At 41.2% G+C, this 21,788-nt stretch overlaps 2 protein-coding genes across 3 annotated transcripts in view; one reads left to right on the plus strand and one right to left on the minus strand.

Moving 5' to 3' along the window:
• The first annotated feature begins 1,314 nt into the window (after positions 1–1,314).
• lrrc29 (leucine rich repeat containing 29) lies at positions 1,315–16,954 on the plus strand. Its single transcript, XM_034686672.1, has 11 exons — positions 1,315–1,754; positions 3,221–3,322; positions 3,419–3,553; positions 8,327–8,506; positions 8,880–9,185; positions 9,393–9,609; positions 11,099–11,256; positions 11,354–11,569; positions 13,985–14,197; positions 14,580–14,797; positions 14,874–16,954. Exons 1-11 carry the CDS (start codon positions 1,701–1,703, stop codon positions 15,040–15,042), a joined length of 1,968 nt encoding a protein of 655 aa, XP_034542563.1. The 5' UTR covers positions 1,315–1,700; the 3' UTR covers positions 15,043–16,954.
• A 734-nt stretch (positions 16,955–17,688) lies between these two features.
• Positions 17,689–21,788, minus strand: part of elmo3 (engulfment and cell motility 3) — a 43,403-nt gene continuing 39,303 nt past the window's right edge. For both annotated transcript variants that reach the window (XM_034686431.1, XM_034686432.1), the window contains exons 17-21: positions 19,610–19,722; positions 19,415–19,519; positions 19,246–19,325; positions 19,080–19,160; positions 17,689–18,971 (exon numbers count right to left, since the gene is read on the minus strand). In XM_034686431.1, the coding sequence (XP_034542322.1) occupies positions 18,759–18,971; positions 19,080–19,160; positions 19,246–19,325; positions 19,415–19,519; positions 19,610–19,722 (592 nt within the window). In that variant the 3' untranslated portion in view covers positions 17,689–18,758. The remainder of the gene's footprint in view (positions 18,972–19,079; positions 19,161–19,245; positions 19,326–19,414; positions 19,520–19,609; positions 19,723–21,788) is intronic.

Genomic DNA, 21,788 nt, shown 5'->3' on the forward strand with positions numbered 1-21,788 from the left:
TTGCCATTTCAGACTTATTGCCACATTTTGATTAGAAACAGGGGCGTCAACAAGAATTCTGGGCCCCCTGAAAATATATCTCAGTAGGCCCCATCACCACAGCCAACCCTACAAAATATAACATTGCTGCTATAATATTGGTTTATTTGCATTAAACAAACATATATGCTTGAAACTATCCTGGTTAAATGACTCAAATCTAAGTTAAATATCAATATTATTATTTTTTTTAACAATTTCTCCAAATGTTACTGCACAATATTGAACTTCAGACTGTCCACCCATTTAAACAAGATTATTTGAAGCCAAGTGACTTGTTGAATAACAACAAGGGGGCATTATTTGGTATAATCTAACCTCATGAAGTCAAATAAAGCTTTTAGCCTACGTAACCTTGGATGCTGAGTAATTTATGAATATAATACACTTTTATATAACATGCAAATATCCTCCAAGGAAGACTCCTGTTGGCTGACTGCCTTGAATCTAAATTAAAACGAAATCAGAGTCAGAATCAGCTTTATTGGCCAGGTATGTTTGAACACAAGGAAATTGACTTTGGTAAACTGTGCTCTCTTTGTACAAGGCATAAGAATAAGATATACAATAAAAATAAAAATATAATAACAATAACATCAGCTATAAATACAAAAGAACAACAAATAGGCATGATTAATATGTACAGGCTAAAATAATAAATTGCTAGTATTAGCTAAAACATTCTGATGCTGTTTAGTTGTGGCCATCTTTTTCTTTTGAAAGAAAGTTGTTAAAAGCTGTTTTCCCTCAGCTTCCTTTCTTTCACCTTTATCTCCCTTTCTTTTTTGAACCTCTGACTTGGCTTTTGGGGGGAGAGACATGGTGCTGCAGCATCACTCTCTCTTCACTTGACTGAACGCTGACAGATCACTCTAGTCGACAGGAAAAGACTCCCCTTTTTTCCAGAAAGGAATTCTGAATGTTTGTTTATTTATTCAGACAATTTTAGTTATCTTATTGCAGTTATAACAAAACAAAAGAAAAGCGTAGTAGAAAACACATTTAATTTCAGTCCCACTTGTGCCCTCCTCCCCACTTGGACCCTAGGTCAGTCTCATCCCCCCCCCCCCCAAACTACGACGCCCCTGATTATAAATAAAAGTATTCTAACGTAAAACAAGGCCGGGTTAGAGATTAGAACCATTTTATTAATTATTATTAAACATTAATATCTACATCTGTCAGAAACACAAACTTTATAATAGGATAAAGAAAAGAAGTCAGGTCGACCGAAGGAAACAGACCAAGATATGAAACCACATTACCCACAATGCCCCGCCCTCTGACGTCAGTGTGTGCTCTGCGGTCAGCTGATCCATGTGAAGCCAGACAGCGGACGGAAACGTACAGCCTGTGGTACAAAGTAAAGTAGCTTAGTGGGGTGACAGCAGGCTGCATAGCTCTTCATCTGTTCCTGTCCACGTTATATTCCTGCATGATATTGATTAGTTATCATCCATGAATGATCATATTTATCAGTCTTTTTTCACTTTGAAGCGCGTGTTTTTAGCATAGCTGCTAACGTCGGTGGACTCAGCTCTTTAACTTCGCTAGCTTACAAAGTGAAGGGCCAGGTGAGACCAGGGTGAGACCAGGGTGAGACCAGGGTGAGACACCTGTGATGGTCCGGAGTCCTTTAGAACACCGAGAGAGAAGCTGAGATGGAAAACTGCGATGGAGAGGACTTCATAGAGACGCCTGAGCTGCCTCTTGAGGTCTGTTAATTCATCATGTATTTATTTAAAGCCACAATAAAGCCTCTGTCACAGCCCACAACCTGGGGGAGTGGATGTGTTTGCTCTCACTCTCTTATCGCTCAACTCTGCTTTCTTTAAATCAGGTTCATCAACATACACAAGTCATGGCTCACCTTTAAGTTTCCTAAAATATCACAGAGTTTGGAAGATCTGCTCTTAGTTTCTGTGCACGAAATACTTTGTATTTGCTCCAGAAACACATCTCAGATTGAGCAAACTAAGACCTATTTTTTTATATAACTGTGTTTTTATGTTAATGCTAATATTATCACTGTGGTGTTAATATAGTGATATAAAATCTTGCTCAACCGCATACTCATAGACAGATACACCTCATGTAGATATAATAACTGTATTTATATTACTTGTTAATTTAGTATACTTTTGTGTTATTTTATTATTAATATCAACTATTGTCTTCGTGTGTGTCAATTTAGTGTTTGTAATTAATTTGTGATATTAGAACATTATTTGCGTAGAGGCTTCAAATAAGCTCTCTGAGTTTTCGGCCTCTTCCTGCACTGTACATTATTTATCTTTGTTCTTTTTTCTTGTGTATTTTTTTTTATTTACTTATTTTTATTTTTTTATTGGGAGATCAGCACACAGAAAGTTAATATAGTTTCTATTTTTTCCCTTCTTACACTGCTTTCCCTGCATAAGTAAGAAAAACATATGGACAGTTAAGACATCAAAAGAACATAGTAAAAAAGAAAACACACTAAAAAGGGGGAGATATTGTAGTATTCCATAATTAATTTAAGGAGAAAGAAAAAATAATCTCAGTCTCTTCCACTGCAGGTAATTGATATATTTTTAACTGTGCAAATAAATAAACATAATCCGATATATATATGATATAATCCAATATATTACAATGCGGAACGATAGGATACGATACAATAAGAGATGATATGATAAGATGCGGTGCAATGGGACATGATTTATGTGGCTGATGCATTTCTCATCATAACAATAATATCACAACACAGTGGTTCTGGTATGGTTGATACATTTTAAGACAATTAAATGATGATACATCACAACATCTGATTGACTGAAGAGGCCCTTTAAAGGTCAAGGTCAGGATTGATGTCATTAGCACCACTGAGGGGTCATGAAGTGGGGAGTCAGAGTGGAAGGGAAATCTAATCAGGACTTTGTTTTATTATTTAAAATCAGAATATTAATATTTGGTGACAAGCAGCATGATAATTGTATTGCAGGAGTCAGGACAATATGTTGCTGTGTTGATATTTTGTCCCACCTCTGATTGTAAGTGAGCGTCCTCCTTCCAGAAGACAAAAGCATGCTTCCATGAGACTGATGATGAGGATGAAGATGATTTATCCTCCTCCCTCCTTATCCTTCAGGATTGTTCAGTTTTCTTGTACTTAATGCTGCATTTCTTTCTCTGTCTGCAGATCATAGTTTACATCCTGAGCTTTCTTCACCCTTCAGACCGGAAAGAAGCCTCACTGGTGTGTCGGCGCTGGTACATCGCCAGTCAGGACTTCAGCTTTCAGGTTAACCGAGCAGACACACTTTGCCTTTCTGGAGTGTATGAGCTCTCGGTCAGAGTTTGTTAGTTGTTACCTCTCTGTCTGTTTTTCTCTGTGCAGAAAAATGTCACCTTCTGTTTCCCGGCTTCAGCCTCTTCCCTGGAGCTGATCAGAGGTCTGGGCAGAAAGTCACGCTGCAGTCTGGTCATCAGCCAGCTGGATGGACACAGCATGTCAAGATCGCTGCTTCAGGAGGTGTAGTACACACTTTGAAATGCATGAACATACTGTAGATTAACCATGAGTAATCAGAAATCAGAAATCAGAAATACTTTATTTATCCCAGGGGGAAGTCAGTCATTACAGAGCTCTTATACACAGTCTAAGGCTTGATCCGTAAGGCAACTGGACTGGTAGAAATTCGAAGACGTTACATCTGGTTCCCTAGATGACTGAGAACCTTCACAGACATCTTATACACAGTATGTAAGAAAGTCAAAATATTAATAGAAGAAGGACTAAAATAAGATATAAATACCAATAGAATAAAAATAAAGACAAAATATAATAAAATGAAATAAAATAAAATAGAATTAAAATATATATATATATATATATATAAAAGGTATGTACAGGAGTGCTAGGAATGAATGAGATATATATCCAAGGATGTTAAAGTGGTAAGGATATTGCACAGAGTACAGGTTGTTGTTCAGGGATCAGAGGGAGGAGTTCTACAGTCTGATGGCAACAGGCAGGAGTGACTTCCTGTGGCGTTCTGTGGTGCGTTTAGGGAGAATGAATGTGAATGAATTCCGCATTCATCAATCTTTTAGTAGCTCTGATCTGTGAGTAACTACTCACAAAATCTACACCTGCTCCTGACTGTGTGTAGAGCTTGTGTAAAAGTAGGAATGCAAAATGGACTTTTTAATTGTTCGCTACCTGAAATATGTTTCCCTGGCATGTCTACAAACCCCCCGAGAATGAAAAAAATCCATTCTGCCCCTGTTTTGATTTCTCCACCTTTCTGTAAATGTGTGTGAAACGAGCCATTTCAGACTTCCGTGTTTTTGTTACGTAACAACAATATCCGGTCTGTCACGGAGTCAGAGCTCGGAGCTTGTTCAGCCCATAGACTGTATCAAATAATACTGAACCCCTCCTCTGTTTTTCATTACCTGCACACATGTGTGCTAACAAGGAGCTTAGGAGGGAGGCATGCTAGTTGTAGACTGTCTTAATAAACACAAAGGTCGGTTTTACTCCCCACGTCTGCAGATTTGAAGATCTAGTGGATGATTTTTATTTTTCATGGAAAAGTGCTAGCGCTAGTTAGCATAGCCACATAGCTACATGTTCGTAGCTGTAGCTGTGTACCAAGATACACGTCTACATACTGACAAATAAAACAACAAGAAACACAGAATCTGTGACCAATCCTTCAGAAAAGGTCCCGCTGCCTTTCTGGTAGAGGTCGGTTTTACTCCCCACGTCTGCAGATTTGAAGATCTAGTGGATGATTTTTATTTATCATGGATAAGTGCTAGCGCTAGTTAGCATAGCCACATAGCTACATGTTAGTAGCTGTGTACCAAGACACACGTCTACATACTGATAAATAAAACAACAAGAAACACTAAATCTGTGACCAATCCTTCAGAAAGGTCCTGCTGCAGGCGCCTCTCCGTCAGGATCAGATTCTGGATCAGATTCAGAGGGTTGAAGTAGCGCGGTCTGTAAACAGTGTGTATATTCAGCCAACATGTAAACATTAGATCAACGTGCTGGAGCGCCGAGGGCACATCCACTTCCTGAGGGGGCGTGGTCAGAGAGAAAACAGACCGTTCTGAGGAGGACTGAAGAAGAGGGTTCTTCAGGCATGCCAAAATCTGATTTCAAAGTGTTTTTTTGAGCATACACTTTAAAGACATGTTTTGGGGACCTCTTAGACCAATATATATTGATGAAAAAAGCGTGATATGTCACCTTTAATACGTACTGCTCTCTGTTATGTACACAATACGCAGATGCCTTTGAGACACGTAATTTAAACATGACAAAATATTAAAAAAAAATATATATAATATTTTTACAGCAAATAAGTTGGCAATTAGAGCTTTGCGATCTAGATTAGGTTTATTTAGAATTTGAACTACTTTTTAAAAACCACACAGACTAACTGGAGCCTAATCAGACGAGGCCAACTAAAAGAAGCCACGCCATACCTGCACATTTGCAGGTGCTCTCCGCGCTGGGATTCTGAGCCACAGGGACCTTCCAGCAGGAGATGGCAGATAGATCTGGAAGTTCCCAGCCATCAATGAGCCGACATTATTTACTTGCCGGCATTTTTGAATTAAGGCTGGAGTACATTCAATTCCCCTATGCCGCACAACGGCAAATCAAGGTAAAGTGGGGGTTTAGAGTGCTGGCCAACACGCCAAATGTCGGTGCCATAGACTACACACACATACGGATCAAGGCTCCATCTGATGATGCATTTGCATACATAAACTGGAAAAACTTTCATTCCGTGAATGTGCAGCTGATATGTGATGCAAACTGTGTGTTGCTCAACGTTGTGGCTCAGTGGCCCTGTGGGACGCCTGACAGCTTCATAAGTTGGCACCCGTTTGGAGAATGGAGCTGTGAGAGACAGCTGGCTTGTCGGTAAGAATGTAGTCTTCTATACAAATGCATGTGTTTTATATGTAGAAACTTAAAAAATAAGGAGATAATAAAATGTGCTTCCTACATTCCACTTCGCCCAAAATAATTTCAATCTCCGCCTCGGAGAAGTTCTTTTTTCGCTCTCTATCCTTCTTTCCTTGCGACATGATTGCAGGGCAGGCCGACCAGATGCTCCGGTCTGTGTCCTTATATGGTGGTTATTTGCTATGCATGGGCGGGGATTTATGCTAATTGATGATCACCGGGAGCGCGCTGTCAGTTTATAATGGGTTGGCATTCATGATCTTACACACGTATTTACATTCAGATCTGAGTTTCCCGCACCGTTCATGAATCCGGAGTAGAGTTTTAGTAGCGTGAGCTTTTATGTGCAAATCTACACACAGATTTACTCACATTTCATGAATGAGACCCACTAACAGTTAGGTAATGTGCAGTGAGAGGTTTATTACAGTCATGACAGGATGAGCAGAACCTGACACAAAGCGGAGAGGTCCTGTCTCTTAAGTTTGATCTGGTTTTGTCCAATCAGAATCAAGTTTTTAACATGGCTGGGTCATAAAATATAATTTATTCTGACTGAAATGCTCCTTTTTTCTCTCTTTTGAGGAACAAGACAGTGATACAGTCTAATGCAGCACTCACTGCTAGTCTTTCTGTGGAGAATCTAAATCCAGTCTGCATGCTGTCCCACATTGTCCAGTTGCAGTGGCCAAAGACACAAAAACCTCTACAGAAATAACCAATCTTCTTCCTGATGGTATTATTTGAGTTTGTAGGTCATGTAGAAGCATGAGTATTAGTATAAGTCTGTTTCATAACTAGATAAAAACTCCTCACAGGACATTTAAGAGACATCTTAATTAATGAATCCTCACACTGAGCTCTCACATGAGAGCAGAAGGAGTAGAACAAGTGTCTCGTCCTTCAACAAAGATAAAACAGAGCATGTTGGTGAAGTTTAACTCTATAATTTATTTCAAAGGTTTATTGTATTTAGACTCTTAGATTTCATCACATCTGCTCCAGAAAGGAGACATTTCTTTGGTGTAACATCAGGATACATAGTGGATTTCATTAGATTGAAGCCTTGAAGGAATCCTGGCAGAACACAGCTTGCTTTTAAGATAGGCTTTGTTTGTCTTTGAATAATAATAGCACACATTTCTGTAAGGACTTAATTTTCATTCACAATGTGAATTATATAACATAACCTGGTGAGGTGTGTCCAGTTAGTCTGATGACAATGAACAAGTTCTCCCTGCAGATTTGACCTTCATGGATTTCAAAATAAAGCGACCCTGATCAGAGACGGGCTTCCTCTAGATTTATTTGGTAGAGGCGGTTTTGGCTCAGCGTGAGGGTCTGTTGTCTCTCAATCAAAAGGTTGGGGGTTCGATCCCAGATCTCGCTGTGCATATGCCAGTGTCCTGAGGCAAGACACTTGGTTTCAGTGACCCTGTACATGAATGGGATTCGATAATACTGATGGGTGTTTTCCGTAGCAGCCTCTACCATCAGTGTATGAATGGGTGAATGTTATGTGTCGTGTAAAAGAGAAAGCGTTGCATAAACACTATCCACTTATTATTTAACCATATGAGATGAAAACCGACGGGGGAACAAGGACTGAGCCTAATTTAAGATTTTATGACTTAACTCTTATAGCTTGACTTTGGCCACAGTCGTAGTTGAAATCAGAAACATACAGAGGCATGATTTCCCATTTCCTTCACTTTGTTACATGAGCTCAAACAACATGGAAAAATGAAACTGCTGAAAAAGTACACTCCTTTCATTGTGAGGTCTGAAAATGTCACCACCTTGGGGGCATTTTCAAGGAAGCTGTGGTGCAAAACAAAGATCAACAAAGCTCAATCTACCAAGAGAGCATTTAGGAAGGTCTCTTCTCCTGAGAGGGAAACATCATTTTACTGTGTATTTATTTTTCTAAGCAGTACATCAGGACAGTGTCTTCAGTATCTGCATGTTCCCAGTCGTGTCATTTAATTTCCCATCATACTGAACAAACAGCAGGGCGTCATATCCGAGTCATGATGAACCCTCGTCTGGTCCAAAGTTCAGAGTAGTTTATTATAGCTGACATAACAAGGTGTGTCTAAAGTAACTGTACGGAAACATGTGGAATCAAAAGTTTGTGAAAATGAACAGAATTAAAGACTTTCTAAACATGTTTTTTAGCTGGGGTCTAAACATGTGAACACTGAATTCACAAGTTTCAGCTTTTTAACTATTCATTTTAAAACCGCAACAGTTCTACAATAAAAGAAAGTTGCATAAATGAATGAATGTGATCGTCTCTCCTGTCTTTAGGTGGGTCTGTGTTTGGGCTCCAGGTTGGAGAGCTTGGCCCTCCCTGGCAGCAGTATAACAGAGGCCTCTCTGCTGGACCTCCTCCCCCGCCTCACCTCTCTCCGCAGGCTCAACCTCAGAGGGCTGGACAGCCTCTTCATGTCCGGAGCCTTCCTTTCTAGGGAGGAGCACAGACAGCAGGTATTCTGTTTTACGTAAAGGTGGGGTGAAGTCGGCTGATTTGGTATAAGAACTTAGTTTCTTGTTGTTGTTAAACACTTAGGGGGTTCTTTTGGAAATACCATAAACCTACAAACCTTCAACTTCATCAACCTGAAACAAGAACAGTTTAAATATTGTTCAATTGATTGTCACCCTTTTCCTTTCAGCAGTTAATCATACTCAATAGAGGATAACCTGTGGAAGAATGCTCTCAGTCCAAAAAACAAATGTTACCTGTCATTCTACTGCCCCACATTCAGAGTTTATGGTCTCTGTAATGTGCACAGCTTTATAGTGTTTCCACTGGTAGTAAAGGTCCAGCTTCGAGTCAAACTCTGTCTTCTTGTTCCAGGTCAGGTCAGCTCTGTCTGGTCTGGAGGAGCTCGACCTTTCAGACCTGCGCTTCCTTTCAGACCTCACCTTCAACCGGCTCACCGGCTGCACCCCGCGCCTCCGCCGCCTTTCATTGGCCGGCTGCCACATTGCCTTTGAGTTTGACCCTTATCAAGGCTGCCCGGTTGGAGCTGTTGAGGTATCGTCAGCACTGCTGTCACTGAGAAACCTGAGGAAGTTGTTGACGGAGCAGAAATCCACCCTGATAGCTCTGGACCTCAGCAGAACCTCCATCACCCCTGAGTCACTACGCACCATTGCTCAGGTCAGAAAACCTTGAGTCCCTGCAGAAACTCGTCTGTTTAATGAATGAACAAGCTATGAAAGTCATATCATGATGCCTTTTTGCTGCTTCATGCAAAGAGCATACAAAGTTCACATGAGAGTCTTTTCATTCATTTAGCATGTTTGCTCATTTCTTGCATCAGGGTTTGAAGAGTTTATTAATCCCTAAGTGTTCTTGGTGTTCCAGGTTCCGGGTTTGTTTTTAGAGGAGCTGAGTCTGCACGGCTGCAAAGAGCTGACGGACTACTCAGTGGAGGTTCTGGTGAAGCACCAGCCAAGCCTCCGGAGGTTGGACATCAGTGCCTGCAAAGAGCTGACCAACAGGTCTGTGGAAGCCATAGCACAGGGCCTGAAGTCACTGACACACCTGTCACTGTCACGCGACTGGAGGGTCACTGAAAAAGGTACCTGTTGTTTTATTGTGTGTGTTATGGAATTAAATTCCAATTTGTGAGCGTGAGAGAAAACTCTAAACTAGAAGGATTGGAGAGGTCTACCCATCATATTTTAATATTTATGTACTAAAGCTAGGGTTGGTAGTCTCGGAAAACTAGCATGAATTTGAATGTAGCATTTCCTCATGACTCCGTCTAACCCCTCCCCTCCTCCCTCGGAGCTCCTCCAAAGCGACGCCCCCCCGCTCACATGCACGAGCGCCGCTGACTTGCGACCATATGATGGTGACTGATTCAAAACCGGTCCTCACTGAAACATTATCATAGTGAAAGATAAAAACATAAACAAACATGGCTGCTGTTAGTACTCACAACTGTCATGCTAGCATTATCCAGTTGTACCAGTGACACGATATCAGGAGAAAAGTTATAATACATATAATATTGTAACAACTCTACTGTTTGTTAAACGTGTTCAGATGTTCTTAATTCCTACAGTTTTGACAGTCAGTGAAGGCATCAGGAGACAGAGGTGTAGAGTGTGCATGCGTGAGAGAGGAGAGACAAGAGGAGAAGTTCTTCATTCATTCGAACTTTGATTGTTTGTTGGTTGTCGTGATCACGGCCGATAATGACCGGTTATTAAAACTCAACGTGTTCACGAATCAGCTCGTCATCACTACAGCGTCCGGACGGACGCTACAATACATATACATTTTCTGTAGGACTTACTAAATGTCATTAATTCTTTTGCTTGTCAGAGCCCCCGTGGTGAGAGCTTTTTAGACTCTGATCCGGACTGCAGTCCTGAGCAAAGTACCTCATCGGGTCAGAGGGGACAGGGCCCCAAAAAGGCTGATTGGTTGGTGTTTTCCCAGGTTTACTCTGGCTGTAGATAGCAGATTTTCTTCGCTCTTTTTTAAGAACACATTATGTATTGATTGCCATCAGGACATAAAGATCTTTTTTTTTTTTTTTTTTAAAGTTATGTTTTGGGCCTTTTTGCCTTTATTAGATAGTACAGCTGAAGAGAGACAGGAAATGTGGGGAGTAGAGAGTGGGGGAAGACATGCAGGAAATGGTCGACTGGCCGGGAATCGAACCGGCGACCCCTGCGACGAGGACTGCAGCCTCTGTACATGGGGTGCTTAGACTGCTAGACCACCAGCAACCCCAGGACATAAAGATCATTTTAACCAGTATGACAAAAAGTGTATCTGCTGCTGGAGCAAAGGTTAGGGGTCAACAAACATCAGGATTCATTCTCTGAAGGTCATTAATAACTACAACAGGAAAATCCAACCAGGAGTTCTGAGATAATTCAGATCGAGGTTTTGGACCTGATTAATAAAAAACACCCAGATAATTTGAGTTAAAGGTTTGTAAAATAAATCCTGTCTTCTTACATTTGTCAACATCAGTGAACATCACTGACCTCAGCCTCCAGTCTGCTAAAAATACATCATACTGAACAGTGATGGTCTGCTGTCCTCCACAGGCCTGGCTGACCTCCTCTCTGTGTCGTCCCTGAAGAGTCTGGATCTGTCCGAGTGTCTGCATGTCAGTGGCTCAGAGATAGTGAGAGGCCTGACCGGATCCAGGACTGCTCGAGCACAGCTAGAGACCCTCAGCCTCAAGAGCTGCACCTACATCAGGGTCCGTCTGTGTTGTGGTGCAGTTTGTGTCTCTGTGTTCAGCTGTGCTTGAGTTAAAAACATGCAGAAAAACAAGCTGCTCTGTTCTTTCTCTGCAGGATCTTGCGGTTTTCTCCCTCACTCGGCTCCTCGGGGATTCTCTCCGTGAGCTCGACTTGACTTCCTGTGTAAATGTGACCGACCTGTCTGTGCGCGCCGTAGCTACTTACCTGCAGGGGCTGGTGGTTTTGCGGCTTGGCTGTTGTAAAGAAGTCACGGACTGGGGTCTGCTCGGGATAGAGGAGACAGCCAAATGTGAGCACAACCTGGATACGGTGAGAACCTCGTTAATACACCAGATTTCTTTACACAGCACCAAATCTTAAAAAATGACACTCACATGTCAGGTGGTCTGAGTTAATCTGGGATTGTTTTTATACTCTATTCAACTTCAACAGGAAGAGGGATACATGAGATGATGCTTCTGCAGTCCACACAGAATATTTTGTCATTTTATGAATGAATTGATATTGAATCACTCATGTATGAGTGGAGAGAGAGGGGAGGAGAAACCTGCAGGTCACTTCTCATAAGAGTGTCATTAGTTTCTGTATTTAAGTGAGCTGTCTGCAGAAGAAGGGCAGACTGTGCCCCTGATGGAGTCATGGATGGAGAATGACAGAGAGACAAATCCATGCTATATGCAGAGAACAGGACGGTCCTGTATGGATAATTAAACGCAGTCTCCTTTACTGAATATATACAGAACAGACATATCCTGTGTTTTTGAGCACACCTGGTTTTTAGGGATAAACGATGCCTTCACATGTTGGAATGATATGAGATAAATAAAAGCAAACATTGTGTGGACTGAGAGATCTGATCTCAGTGTCTCCTCAGCATGCTCTGATGTGTATGGTGGCTGGGAAGTGAAATTCAAATTTAGAGAGGATGAAACACTTTTACAAAGTTGGAGACAAATTTTCATTTTTGGAACAATTTTACATTTTATAAAACAAAAGGACATTAAACACTTTTTTCTTTTTTTAAAGTTATATTTTGGGGCATTTTTGCCTTTATTTGATAGGACAGCTGAAGAGAGACAGAAAATGTGGGGAGTAGAGAGTGGAGGAGGACATGCAGTAAATGGTCGAGGCTGGAATTGAACCTGCGACCTCTGTGACGAGGGCTATGGCCTCTGTGTATAGGACGCACGCTAGGCCAACGGCACCCTGGCATTAAACACTTTTCACAAGGCTAAAACACATTCACAAAATCAGAAACACTTTTACAAGAGATGAGATATTTTTACCAGTCATGAAACATCTTTTATTTTGAAAATCATTGGTACATTCCTTTTCCGGTAGAATCTGCTGTTTGTAAATTTGTCTGTAATGTGAAATTGTGCTACAGCCAGGGAATTAACATACATTTGACATTAACAACCCTGTTTCCAGTAAAATATTCAGATTCAGACTGATGAGAGAACACCTCTCAATGTGTTCCTGCCGATCACAGCTGTATCTGGTTTGGAATTTCAAAATAAAAGCTGTTGGAAATTAGCATATTACAATGATTTTGGATGAATTCGAAGTGAGATTAAGAACAAAATCCCAGTTTCTTCTGACTCATTATAGTTCACACTAATAGTGAACAAACTCATAATGTAATCCAGCCAATCACAGGTCATTCTGATGTCTCATATCAAAATGAAAGCAACTTAAAAATAGCGATAATTCTGGATATTTTCAATGGGATAAATCATTGTAAGAATTTCATTACCAATGGTTTTCATTTTGAAATTGCAAACCAGATATATCTGTGATTGGCAGGAACACAGTTTGAGGTGTTCTCTAATCAGTGTGAATCTAAATACTTAAATGGAAACAGAGTTTTTAATGTCATACTTATATTCTAATTCCCTTGCCGTTACACATTTTCATATTACACACATCTTTTATTTTGAAAGCATTAGTACATTCCTTTGCCGGTAAAATCTGCCGTTTGTGATTTTCTTTGGGTCTAAAAATGTTACATCCCTTGTAAAATGATCTCACCTCTTGTAAAAGAGTATCTGATTTTTCAAATGTTAAGTGTTTAATGTCATGTTGTTTTATAAAATTTTAAAAAGTTTCCAATGTAAATTTGTCTCCAACTTTGTAAAATCGTTTCATCCTTTGTAAATTTACATTAAACTTCCCAGCCACGGTTAATGTGCGTTCACAACTGTTTCCACACATGGCTTTAGAAATGAGCAAAGCTAAAGTGCTAATGTTACCAGATACACTGGGTGCTAACGGCTGCATGAGCAGAACAACGGCAGAACTAGACATTGAACTGAAGAGATCTCACAACAACCAGGAGAGGTGTGAGAGGATTGTTCCTTAGCACAGTGTGTGTGTGTGTGTGTGTGTGTGTGTGTGTGTGTGTGTGTGTGTGTGTGTGTGTGTGTGTGTGTGTGTGTGTGTGTGTGTGTGTGTGTGTGTGTGTGAGTTAAACACTCCTTGTTCTTAGTGTCTACCCACAATAAACAGGGAGGGCACAGAGAGCAGATGGTATGCTCTGATTAATTGATCGTATGTGGGTATACATACACATTAAATGATTAAGTGGGTTGCAAAATCTGAGCGGCTCAGGTGAAGTTAATGTGAGTAAACTCTTGATTACTACAGACACACCAGTCTGATGTTAAAGCAGCCTCCTGAGCTCTATTCTCTCCTGATTCCTGAGTTGCCTTCTTTTTCCAACAGGGAGAAAAGGGGCCAAAATTCACCCGCACATTTGGAAACATGGGTTTTTTCAAGCCTCCTCGTTTGCCATTCGAGGAGCGACCCAAGCTGGTGACGAATAACGACCTGGAGCAGTTCAAACAGCAGGACGGAGCTTCACTGTTGGCGCTCAGCAGGCTGCAGGAGCTGGACCTCTCCGCCTGCCCCAAACTCACCGACAGCAGCATCACGCAGGTGAGAGGACAGGATGTTGTAGCTTATTCTTGAACAAAACAATAGAGTCTGGCTTGATGGTCTATGTCTTGTTTAATCATAGATAGCACTCAACTTTTATACACTTACAATGGCGCCATACAATCTCGGCTACGTGATGGTTTTACATGAACACCAGGTCAATATTTGGCAACATCCTGGTCCATTTTAGGCAATGTCCCGGCCAATGTCCTGGTCCATTGACAACCCTGATTCACTTTTCTTAAGAGCATCCTGTGGCTCCCTTCCTAGTTTCCCATAAATTGGTATTACTTGCCAAAAAGGATATTTATCTTCAATGTTTTCATTGTTGTGTTTAATCACAACTGTAAATCACTGATGGTACCTCGTCTCCTCTCCTCAGGTAGTACGCTACCCAGACCTGCACCGTCTCTCTCTGTCCATGCTGACAGAGATCACTGACGCTAGCTTAGCATCGGTAGCCTGGCACTGCCGCAGCCTGACCAGCCTGGCACTCAGCCACTGCCCAGGTATCAGTGACCATGGCATGGCTCAGGCTGCACCGTACCTCCGTCGACTGCAGCATCTCTACCTCTCCTGTTGTAATAGAATCACAGACAGGTGAGTCACACACCTGACCACGGTATCAGCTTCTGATGAAGTATGAAGTCTAATTCTTCAACCCTTCACCCCTCAGGTCCTTGTTCCTCCTGATGCAGCACTGTAAACGTCTGCAAACACTCGACATCTCATGGTGCAAAAACATCTCCGTCACGACAGTGGACCTCCTCCAGGCGAAGTTACCGTTCCTGGAAAACGTCCACTACAAATTCATAGGTGGGACCGATCTAACCCTCACACTCTGACTGAAAGACCAAAAGACATTTCAAAAGAAAACCTGCTGACGAAGCTCGCTCTGATGACTGAGCTTCTGCACGAGAACTGATGGAAGCATCAGAGAGAGGTCAGTCTGAGGGGGCTGCTCCGTGAACCTGTCGCCTGTATGTCGTCTTGTAAGTGATTGTAGAAAGTCAAACTAGTATCAACGTATTTAAAGGTAACTTAATGTCGGCTCCAAAGGGAAAATGGTGTCGTGTGTATGTTCGGTTCACTAACAAGACTGTGCCGTTGTAAAAGTGGTTTGTTTGAAATATGCGTAAGAATGGAGGAAGCCTGCCAGGACCTGGGGGGTCAAAATCAAGGATGAGGACACATCTCAACAAGCTTCTGGTTTATCATCCTGTGTTGGTTTCTGTGTTGAGAAGAGGAGAGAAAGGGGGGCGGTTCTTGAGAACTGTGTGAAAGAGAGCGTTGGGCTGTGAACACACCAGTGATGACACAGGTGAAAGAAATACTCAGAAGCGAGTGACTGAGTTGATTTCAGAGGCGTGGTCTTGTTCCTAAACTTGCGTTATATTGAGTTTATCAGGACAGCTTGTATACAAACAAGGCTCTTCATGGTGTCTGCACAGCTTAGAGAAAACCCCTCACACCTGAGCCACAGCTGCTACAAGAAGGAGGACATTTACCTCAAACGTAAGGGAGCACATTGCACTCACTTGAAAAAGAAAGCTCTGTTTTCCTGAGTTAAGGAGATGCTGGTACCTCAAACCCCTGATGGAAGCTTTCACTAAGGCCACCTGAGGAAGAAAACAAGACCTAACTGTGTAGTTTAGTCCGTATTTTGTTTGGGTTTGGGACCTTTGGGAGATATCCATGACTTAAAGCAACATAGATGCTGTTATAGTTTGCACAGGCACATTATGGATCTGCAGATGTTCAGATGTAAAGTCCATCCTGATGAGCTGAGCGTTTCAGTGTTTCTCAGGATCAGCGGAGCAGTAGTGGCATCCTTTATATGCAACCATCAGTACGTAACATTTTAAACAAGATTCTCCTTCCTCGTTCCTCAATTCACAGATGGAGCTGAGGTTACAAACTACTTAAACAAGCAAATACATTTTATCTCAAGTGAATACAGCGTGCTTCCATATATGTTTGTTTCTAAGAGGAAAATGTCCCCCAGATAAGTTTGAGGTTTGTATATCACGTAGTTGTATATTTACTTTTACATAAGTAAAGGAGTCGACTGTATCTCAGACTTTTTAAAATTATTCTGAATGAAGTGGTCTCAAAAGAAATAGTTTTTTAAGTGAATTTTAAATAATATATAAAGTAATGTTATAATATATTTAATAATGTTAACTACATTCCAATAAGTTTGCTAATCCAAAGCACATTTCACTGTTTTCAGCACTTAGAGAAGGTCAGACTTCCTTTGAATTATCCTGATCCTCCTCCTCTTTATAGATATCTGACAGTGTTTCTTCATCATTCCTCAATCTTTCATTATTTTAACAGATACAGAAGAAACTTTTTCTTTCTTTAAATTTATTATTTGAGCTTTTAATGCCTTTATTCAGAGAGGATAGTGCAGGAACCAGGGCTTGAGGGCTGAAGCCTCTCTACACGGGGCACGTTGAACCACTGGACCAAACAGGCATCCCAAACTGAACCTTATTTATTCCTGTTAGTTCTGTTCTTCTGAAAATGAGTGGCTCCAAAATGCTTTCCTGCACTTTTACCTGCAACACGAGATAAAACTAATTACTTCAAAGCTACAGTGTATGCATGTTCTCCTGCAGAGGACGGAGCAGGTATTAGTTTCCCCCTAGAACATGTCAGACATAAACAACAAGTCAAAAGTTTGGAAACACCTTCTCATTCAAGGGTTTGTATTTATTTTAATTATTGTAAACACTGTAGATTAATACTGAAGCCATCAAAACTATGAAAGAACATATATGGAATTATTGAATGAACAAAAAAGTGTTAAACAAAGCAGAATATGTTTTATATTTTAGATTCTGTAAAGTAGCCCCCTTTTTCCTTCATGACAGCTTTGCACACTCTTGGTATTCTCTCAGTCTGCTTCATGAAAACCATCAGTTGTGTTGTTCAGAGGTAGGGTTAGTACACAATGGATAGCCCTATTTGACTACTGTTGTAATCCAGATTATTTCATAGTTTTGATGTCTTCAGTATTAATCTACAATGTTGAAAATATTTAAAATAAATAAAAACCATTGAATGAGAAGATGTGTCCAAACTTTTGACTGGTAGTGTATGTCTGCCTTTTTTTTGCTGCATCGACAGAATCCTTCAGAGTCGACTAATCGAGCTGATGTGAAAAGCTCAAACTCTATTTCTGAATTGGGGGGATTTGTGAAAGCAGAAGATCCTGTCATATGTTCAATGTAAATCAGTGTTTTGCTGGATGCTCACTGTAAAAGTTAAACTGTTTCTCAAACATACTTGAATCATCTGAAGGACCTTGTTTTTAAGTTTCTACTGTAACCTGATTGAAGACGTCATGACCCTTTAAACTGTACGACACTGCTGAAGTTTGTCACTGTATTCTCTCTACATGAAGCACTATGACAGTAAAAGGACAGGTCATGATTTCATAAATAAACTGATAAAAGTTTATGAGCAAAACACACACACACAGGTTTGTTTGTTTCCTCTGTATACGTCAGTTTATTCATGTGGAGTCACCCAAAGGGAACAATTCAATGGAGTCTCATCACATATGAGAAATGCACTGCAGGGTCACAGTCGTGACTGCTGAAATGAAATAACCTGCTACCAGGAAGAGAGGCAGAAACCCTCAAACACTCTGCTGTAGAGCTGCGTCAGATCACATGAAGCTGTGAGAGCGTCACCGCTGAGTGCTCAATCATTGTAATGAAAGTACCTGCGATACAAAGGATGAGTTTAGAAGCCAGGGTGATCACTGTGTCACACACATGCATCATCAAACCTTTAGTTAAAAACAAAGAGAGAAGGTCAGTTTGGTACCTAAACATCAATCTGTTCAGTTTCCTGATCTACAGTAATCACGGTGAGCTGCTGGGATCCGTACGAGGTGAGTACCTGCGTGTTTTCATCTTTATTGAAGCATCATGTCATCAAACACGAAAAGAACAAACCACCTGTCTTTCATACCTTAGAAATGTGTTTTATGTGCCACAACCTGAGGAAGCACTGAGCTCGTCTTAATGCTTCAGAAAGCAACAGGAAATCAAAGAGTATACAAACAAGAATATTCCATGTTTCAAACATAGTTTTAGATATATTTAAAAATATAAAACGATTACAAACAAAATTAAAGTACCATTACTCAAGTCAGTGACTCTACTGTGTAAGAATAATCTCATCTGTCCGAGTGTTTTTTATGTGGCTGTGTAGAAGTGTCCAGACAGCCGACAAGAGGAAGTGTGACCGCAGTGACGACCTGAAAAAGTGTGTCCCAGATTAGAAGTGAAAATGTTCAGCCTCAGTCCACACCTGGAAACACCAGAGAAGATTAAAGTCACTTTCCACAGGTGTGCTCAGGTTTCACTTGAGTGTAAAGAAGGAGGCCACAGAGGAAGAATAAAAAAATCTGTGTTAAAGGAGTAAGTGCATAGATGCAGATCCCATCACACACTCTTGTTTCAGACACACACACACTCACTCACACACACACAGTATAATTACACATTCACACATCCTGTGCGCTCTCTTGAATGCACACGCTCTACTGCTCCGTCTGGCTGAAGTCGTAGCAGAAGTTGTAGTTGCTTGGTGGTTTCGGGATGACCGGTGCGCTCTCAGGAATGGGAACGTTCTCCAAATCCAGGAGGCGGAGCTTAATCTCCATGGAGAGGAGAATCTCCAGCTCACTGCGCATGGCCTCGCTGCTCATCTCCCGGCCCAGGAGGACGCTGAGTCCATCTGTCCACAGGCAGAACTGACGGGGAGGAAATACTGTTTACTGTACATAATACAAGCTTCATGACAGACCAGTCAGAGAGGAAGAGACTTAGACCACATGGACTCAGTTTGAGGAAAGACTCACGTCAGTTCTGGAGGGCGCGATGAAGTTCAGGCTGTACTCTTCTACATCATAAGTGATACTGAATGCCAGGTCCAGCACTTCCTGCAGAACACACACGAACACTGTGAGATGCATCATTTGTCATGTGTGAATAAGCAGACTGAGACAAACAGGGAGGGCTGCTCACCTTGTTCTGTTTGCCTTTGTTCTCCTTCATGTGAGGACAGTCTTTCCCTGTCAGCAGGCCTTTGATGTCTGCTACAGGAACTGAAGAAGCAGGAGAGCAGAGATAACACAGGTTACAAATGAATATGAATAAATCAGAGATCTCAATTCTTTGTATTCTCCTAACTCACTCTTCTCCTGCAGACTTTCTATCGCTGGGTTTTCTGTGTCTTCCTCCACGTCACCGTAGTGAAGCATTTTGTGATTTGGCGACAAGCGGCAGTACCACAGTTTATCTGGCGGACAGCAGACAATCAGAGACGTTAGACAAACAAGACACACTCTTTACATCTGTGTGTGTGTGTGTATGGTTGTGTTCTTCTCACCCTGTCTGCGTCGGCTGCTGATCTTCCTGAACATCGTTCCCTGACACAGCCTGTTGAGTCTCTGCTGGCGGATCAACTCCAGTAGCTCTGGCTTCAGACGCTCTTTGAGTTCACTGGAAGGACAAACAAACAAATATTAAAAATCTTGACCTGGATCCAACACATGAAGGTTTAATATCAACTATCTACAATAAGCTGACAGGTATAAGACATGCCCCCTCGACAGATAAAGGTTGCTTGGGAACAGGATCTGAGCCTTTCACTTTCGGAGGATGTCTGGGACGGAGGAGGTCCTTAAACTGGTGAATTTAACATCCCTTTGTGCCTATTGCAGTTCAAAGAATTGTGCACAGGGCCCGTATATGTAAAGCTAAGCTGTCCCGTTTTTATCCGAATGTCAGCCCCTACTGTGACAAATGTAAGATAGGTGAGGCCTCCCTGATCAATATGTTCTGGACATTCCCAGTCTGGAAAGATTCTGGAGAGAAGTATTTCAAACGTTGTCTCAGATTCTTGACATCACTTAGAGCCGAACCCTCTGGTGGGCATTTTTGGTACTACTGGAGAGGATGATGTGCCTCTGACTCAATTTAAAAGTTGTACTCTAGCTTTTGCATCACTCTTGGTCAGGCGTGCAGTATTGCTGAGATGGAGGGATGCTACCCTGCCCACTCACAGTCAGTGGCTGAGGGACATCATGTCCTGCTTAAACCTTGAAAAGATCCGCTATTCAGTCACTGGCTGCAGTAACAAGTTTATTCAAATGTGGGGACCTTTAAGACACACCCTCCTTCTTTGACTTTGACTTTACGGTCTTTTTTTTTTCTACAACTTTCAGGCATACAGAGTGTAACTCATTTTCATTTTCACCATGAATACCTCATTCAGTATTGACAGACAACCTGTCTTCCAGCACTAGAACTTTGCTTACTCCAGGACTACTCTATTAAAGGTATGCACTACGGAGCCCCTATATGGACATTGGGACTGTTGGGTTATGAGGGATGAGTTTTGTGATAGAACAAGCTGTTCTCATCGTTCAGTTTTCTGTGTACATTTTGTATATTTGTGTAAGTGTGAAAATCAATAAAACAATTCTTGAATTCAACCACAGGCTTCAAAAGGAATCGTCTGAAAAGGGTTTGTACCACTCCTCTTTGCTGTCAGGGTTTCAATGGCCTTAGTCTGACGTAGAGACAAAGAAAACACCAAAACAAGACATGAAGGAAAAAAATCATCAACACTGAGAAATGGACCTATCATTGACAATAACCCAACATTTAGAGCTGACTGTGGCAGCAGCAGTTCACTGATACACTCAGTGTTTAGTGACAAACAGAACCTTCATAAACAGCAGTGCAGCCCAGGTGACCTGTTATCTGCCTCCATAGGGGTGGAAACTATCAGTAGTTGTCAATACAGCAGCTGATCAGGCTGTGTAGAGATAATGTTCAGTTTGACTAACTTGTATTTTTTCCTTTTCCTCAAAAAAAACCCCCCCAGAAATTATCCTAAAAAGCTGCAAAAAGACACTTAAAGCCATCAACTAAAACTCAAACCATCAAACATCTTAAGGCCATTTGAACTGACATATCCAAAGGCTGATCACTTTAGGATTATAAACACTATATATAAAGTATAACCACCTATTTCATACTTTGCTCTGGACAGGATTTGATCTGTTTCCACAGGAAAAACAAAGACATTAGAAATGTTCTTATGGCATGCACCCAACTCCAGAAAACTCCCCCAAATTTCCAGAGTTGGCTGCACAAGCAAACACGAACAGCCCAAAATGTCACCCTGACTTTGCCGAGACCTTTTCCTGCCAGCCTCTCATTAAATTTCTGCATGAGGATGGATGAGCCGATGTGACACAGTAGAAATATTCAGGAAGAATGACATCTAACAAGATGAATGAAAACATCAGAGGTTGACGAAGAAGAATTATTTTCAAGGCTAGAACCAGTGGTAGACAGTAACACAGTAAATTTACTTGAGTTCTGTACTTAAGTACAGTTTTTGAGTATCTGTACTTTACTTGAGTATTATTTTTTGGGGAACTTATTACTTTTACTCCATTTAAAGACAAATATCATCCTTTTGACTCCACTACATTTCTATCAGTGCTCTAGTTACTCACTACTTTATCTTTGAAGTCAGCTGATGAATTTTCTTT

Source organism: Notolabrus celidotus, chromosome 6 (genome assembly GCF_009762535.1).
Source record: "Notolabrus celidotus isolate fNotCel1 chromosome 6, fNotCel1.pri, whole genome shotgun sequence".
NCBI lineage: Eukaryota > Metazoa > Chordata > Actinopteri > Labriformes > Labridae > Notolabrus > Notolabrus celidotus.